The sequence below is a fragment of the Salvelinus sp. IW2-2015 genome, unplaced genomic scaffold, assembly GCF_002910315.2.
Source record: "Salvelinus sp. IW2-2015 unplaced genomic scaffold, ASM291031v2 Un_scaffold2477, whole genome shotgun sequence".
Taxonomy (NCBI): domain Eukaryota; kingdom Metazoa; phylum Chordata; class Actinopteri; order Salmoniformes; family Salmonidae; genus Salvelinus; species Salvelinus sp. IW2-2015.
In genome coordinates, this window is record NW_019943795.1 from 1 (window position 1) to 5,337 (window position 5,337).

General features: G+C 48.7%; 1 protein-coding gene across 1 annotated transcript in view; it reads left to right on the forward strand.

Annotated features, from left to right (window-relative positions):
- The first annotated feature begins 2,133 nt into the window (after positions 1-2,133).
- cyp11c1 (cytochrome P450, family 11, subfamily C, polypeptide 1) overlaps positions 2,134-5,337 on the forward strand; it is a 22,589-nt gene continuing 19,385 nt past the window's right edge. Inside the window, 4 exon segments of the mRNA XM_070440374.1 lie at positions 2,134-2,423; positions 2,627-2,714; positions 3,020-3,232; positions 4,681-5,062. Coding sequence (XP_070296475.1) covers positions 2,230-2,423; positions 2,627-2,714; positions 3,020-3,232; positions 4,681-5,062 — 877 coding nt within the window. The 5' untranslated portion in view covers positions 2,134-2,229.

A 5,337-nucleotide genomic window follows, 5' to 3' on the forward strand; every position in this document is an offset into this window, starting at 1 on the left:
TACCTCCATCCCTCCCATCCCTCCATCCCTCCATCCCTCCATCCCTCCATCCCTACCATACCTCCATCCATCCCTCCATCCCTCCCATGCTTCCATCCCTCATCCACCCCTCCATCCCTCCCATACTTCCATCCATTCCTCCCATACCTCCATCCCACCATACATCCCTTCATCCCTCCATCCCTCCTGTTACGTTCCCCAGTTTCTGTGTTGTGGTTTGTGTATTTGTATGTGTGTGTTTCAGGAAAATGGCTTCCTGGATAGGTAAGTAGTGGGTAGGCAGGTAAGGTAGTAGAGGGGGCTTTGATATTTACTTTCTTTGCTTTGGTTCCGTTCAGCCTCTTTTTCCCAAATTTACCGTGTGAAGGAAGCAATAAATTCCCAGTAAACGGTAAATTCTATGCCTTTTGTCATCCTTACTCGCATCTACAATCCCATACCTCTTGAGTTGAGTTGTTGCAGGGTGTTGCGTTCCCTCTTCCTAGAGGCATTCGTAACATAAAGCCCCCTCACCTTACCTGCCTACCCACTACTTACCTATCTAGCACCACCTGGTGCACTAACCAAAATACAGGGGATGGTCCGCCCAGGTCTTACCTAGTGTGCATAGACAGAGTATATACACGGGTATATGTATGCCCGCAGGCCATCCCTCCATCCATCCCTCCATCTGTACCTCCATCCCTCCATCTGTACCTCCATCCCTCCCATCCCTCCATCCATACCTCCATCTCTCCCATACCTCCATCCATTCCTCCCATCCATCCATATCTCCATCCATCCATACCTCCATCCCTCCATCCCATCCGTCCATACCTCCTCCCATCCCTCCCATACCTCCTCCCATCCCTCCATCCCTCCCTTTCCCTCACCTGCTCTCTCTATCTGCTGTGTCTGAATACCTGGAATGACTTGCCTTGTCAGTCTCAGGTGGTTTACATAAGAAAACAATTGGGGAAATGGCTGCAGAGTGCACACTGTTATGCTTCCAAGCCTGTTGAAGATATCCAAATGGGTTGAAGTGGTGCTGTTAAACGAGAACAGAATCTAGAGTATGAGAGACATGTCCTTTTTCCTCATTCCCGCCCCTTTTGCTGGATGGTCTTCAGATCAGTATGTAGTAACTACCTCTTCTGCTCTGAACACAGACTGTCTCATACTGACTGACTGACTTTCCCTCACGCCATCTATCTCTCTGGTCTGCCTCTCTATTCCCATCCATCTCCCATTATCTACTGAACTCAGAGCCCTTCCATCCATCTGGCCTGTCTTAAACCCCCCACCGTCATCCTGATCACAGCGTGACACCTGATCGAAATCACTTTGTCTTTCTGCCTTCTAATGGTTGGAGATTGGGTATTGGGATTGCATAAACAGATCCCAACCTGTGCTTAGGCATCGTCTACTTAGAAGGCGTGAGGATGGTAACGTTGTTGTTAACAATACCCTGCCATCCTTTCTGTTGTCACACAAACACACAGTCAGTCAGGAGATGGTCTAACATGACATCAGCTAATGTGTCTAAGTCTCTCTTCATACACAGGGTGCAGTCCCTGTTCTGCTAACGAGATTCCCCTCGTTAAGTCCATAAGGAGGTCATCTCAAGGGGGGGGGGGGGGGGGGTATAGAGGATGAGGGGGAATGGTTGAGTAGTAGATCCTCGGGGAGGAAAGCTGTCATTTTCACCTCACCTGAGAGGGCAATGCTCTTCTCATTGCCTTCAGTTGACCTCAAGGCTTTGTGGAACTGGACTATGGGACACGGTTCGCTACAGTATATGGTCTCTGGCTGAAGCCTTAAAGACTTTATGGGTGTTTGAGGCTCAGGCCTACTGTGGATGTCTGGGTAAGGAAGTACTGGAACTGGGACTGTTGTGTGTGTCTATCTGAAACGCTGCACATGCTGTCTGGGTGTAATCTCTAACTGCCTGTCTGTGTCCTTGTCCTTGCAGGTACTGAGACCCTGAGTCATTGTCTATGAATACACTGGCTGTCTGTACTGTAGTGAGTGTGTCCAAGCCAGCTAACCTCAAGGAGGAAGATGTGGGAGATGCGCACAGACACAAACATATGTCCTACAGAACATGAATGAAAAAGGACACTGATGCTTCTGAGTGTGAAGTAACACACATAGGTTACACTACAGAGAGTTCTGGACTTACCCTCTCTTTCTCTCTCTTTCTCACACACACACACACACACACACTCACTCTAACACACACCCTGAGACATGGATACTATGGTGAAGCAGTCTCTGGCGGTGCCCATGAAGAAGCTGTCCAGCTGTGTGACAGGAGTGAAGGAGAGAGAGGTGTGGGCCAGGCGCAGGGCCAAAAGGGGGACAGGAGGAGTAAAGAGCAGCCCTCCACGGATGGGACAGACCTCCGTCATACGCTCCTACCAAACTGACCTGGAGAAGGAGAGGTGAGTGACCGCAAACATAACTAGAACATGACCACTGTGGTCAATGTGGAGATTAGAAACAACACCATGAGGAGATTATGGATGAAAACCAGCTTCGTAACAGACAGGTTGGGGGTTGGCGGTGATGGGTTTTAGGGCAGGGATGTATTTATGTTTGTGTGTGTCTATCTATGTGTTACATGTAATTGTTGTGTTGATTCCAGGAAGCTGAGGGAAGCCCTGAATGCTCAGAAGCACGCAGAGAGAGCCGCCATGAGGGATCACTTCAGGAAGAAGTACCAGCTCTCCAAGGTTAGTGTGGATGTCTGAGTAAGGAAGTACTGGACTGGGCTTGTTGTGTGTGTCTATCTGAAACATTTGCAGACCAAATTATACCCCTCTCTCCTAGCCCCTATCTCCTAGCCCTATCGCCTAGCCCCTATCTCCTAGACCCTATCTCCTAGACCCTATATCCTATCTCCTAGCCCCTAGCCCCTATCTCCTAGCCCCTAGCCCCTAGCCCCATACCCGTAACCCTTAAAGCAGTGCTATATTTAAACAGTATTTTTTCCTCGTCACCCTACCCCTCTCTTCCCAACTCTCTTCCCAACTCCCAGAGTTCCAAGGACACCAGCCACCTGAGTGCGGCGCAAGGTAAAGTGGCACTCCCCCGTCAACTGGCTAAACTGATTGGTCCTGAGACCCCGGCCAAGGACGATGGCTACAACCTGCTGAGCGCCTTCCAAGGCCTCAACTTCAACATGGGGATGCTTGGAGGCAAGCAGACCAAGTCGTCCACTCCAATGTCAGTCAAMGGAGAGGCCTGCAAAGTCATGTGATCAAAGAGAACATACTAGATAYTACACAGAGTCAACCTGCAACATGCTAAAACATGCATTATGCCTGAATGATGAAAAATAACATTTTAACACAACGTAGCAGCAGATTGGTGGGAACACATTGGCAGACGACTTTGTCACAGTTGCTCCTCTATCCCTTTATCTCCTTATCTGTCTTTAACTCTCTCTTTCTCTCTCTCTCTCCACCTCTCTCTCTCTCTTCACCCCTTTTTCCCTCTCTCTCTCTTCCCCCCTCTCCCTCTCTCTCTCTCCCCACCCCTGTCTCTCTCTCCACCCCTCTCTCTCTCCCGCTCTCTCCACCCCTCTCTCTCTCTCGCTCTTCCTCTCTTCCTTCACCCCTTTCTTCTCTTTCGCTCTTCTTCACCTCTCTCTCCACATTTTCTCTCTCTCTTTCACCCCCTCTCTCTCTCCATCCTCTCTCTCTCTCTCTCTTCTCTCTCTCTCCTCTCTCTCCTCTCTTTGTCTCTCTCTCTCTCTCTTCACCCCCTCTCTCTCTCTCTCTCTCCTCTCGCTCTCTTCTCTCTTTTCACCCCTCTCTCTCTCGCTCTCTCTCTCTTCTCTCTTTCTTCACCCTCGCTCTCTCTCTCTTTCACCCTTCTCTCTCTCTTCAGCCGTCATAACTCCTCTCACACCAAAACCCCCCCCCCCCTCTCTCTCTCTCCACTTACCCGCTGAGTTATGTGCTGATCAGACTAGTTGACAATAGAGCAGGCTGTGAGGACTGACGCGTCAGGCGGAAATGATGTCATGAATGACGTCATCCCTATGTCACTGATAGTAGGACATGGCTGTCATTGTTACTATTTGCATAGAACTGGTCTGGACCATACAGGAACTAACTGGATGAAACTGGACTGGACCTGTTACAGATCATTAGGCCCATTTGGGGCCCACACACAGGGAAGGAACCCTAACAAGATAATAACCTTAAGTGTTGTTTTCACATTTACTTCAGTTTTCAGTTCTTAGTTCCCAAATATTTGTCTTGTTAATCTTTGTTTTGTACATAACCTTTGACTTTTGTGGGGTATATAAGTCAAACGCTGTCCTTATTATGTTGTTACAAAGAAACTGTTAATAAAGACTAGTTTGGTACTGGCATACGACAGAGATGTGTGTGTGTGTGTGACTATGGGTGTGTGTGAGTGTGTTCCTGCATGTCTGTGTGTGACTATGAGTGTTTGTGACTTTGTGTGCGTGTGTTAATCCTACACCATTCTGACATTTTTGTTGTGCTATGTTTCTCTTGAACTTTGACCTTCTGAGACATAAATCATCACCTCTATCAGCTATATGAGAGATGGAGGACAAACAGTCGAAGGATGAGAGGAGGGAGGGATGGAGGGATGGAGCAATAATTGAGAAGAAAAAAGCACATTTGCGCTGTAGAGAGTGGAGAGTAGCGGTGAAGCTATKAGAGTCTGAGAGGGTCATCCCTACCTCAGACCATGTGGAGTGTATCTGTGAGCCCGTCCGTGTTGCAGGTGATACAGGGGATGTGTGTGTCCGTGCGTCCAGCARCGTGTGTGAGGATACAGAGGGGGATGTGTGTGTGTCCGGCGGGGACAGTGGCAGGGCGCGGTGTGGAGGGGGTAACCCCCGCCAGAGGGGGTCCTGCAGGGAGGGGTGGAGGTAGAGGGCTGAGGCGGTTTGAGGAGATCCCCCACACGGGCAGCAGTGGCTGGCTCAACCTGGTGAAGTTCTGGAGAGAAGACAGATTTAAACTATTACACAAACACATGGAGAGGACAGAGTTAGTAAACTTAAAACCGTTCAGAGTTAATACCTTAACCGTTCAGAGTTAGTACCTTAACCGTTCAGAGTTAATGACTTTAACCTTAAACTTAACTTAAAAACTCATAGTTTAATGCCTCAACTTAACCTCAAAACTTTAACATTTGACATTTGAAAACTTTGAAAATGTACTTTTGAGAAACATGATGTGAGACTGTGAGAGCTTAAGGGCCCACAGCGTCACACTGCCACACACACGTTCATACAAACACACACACGCACATGCACATGCACACACACACAAGGTACCTGTAAATGGGCCGAGGGTGTGTTGAAGGTCT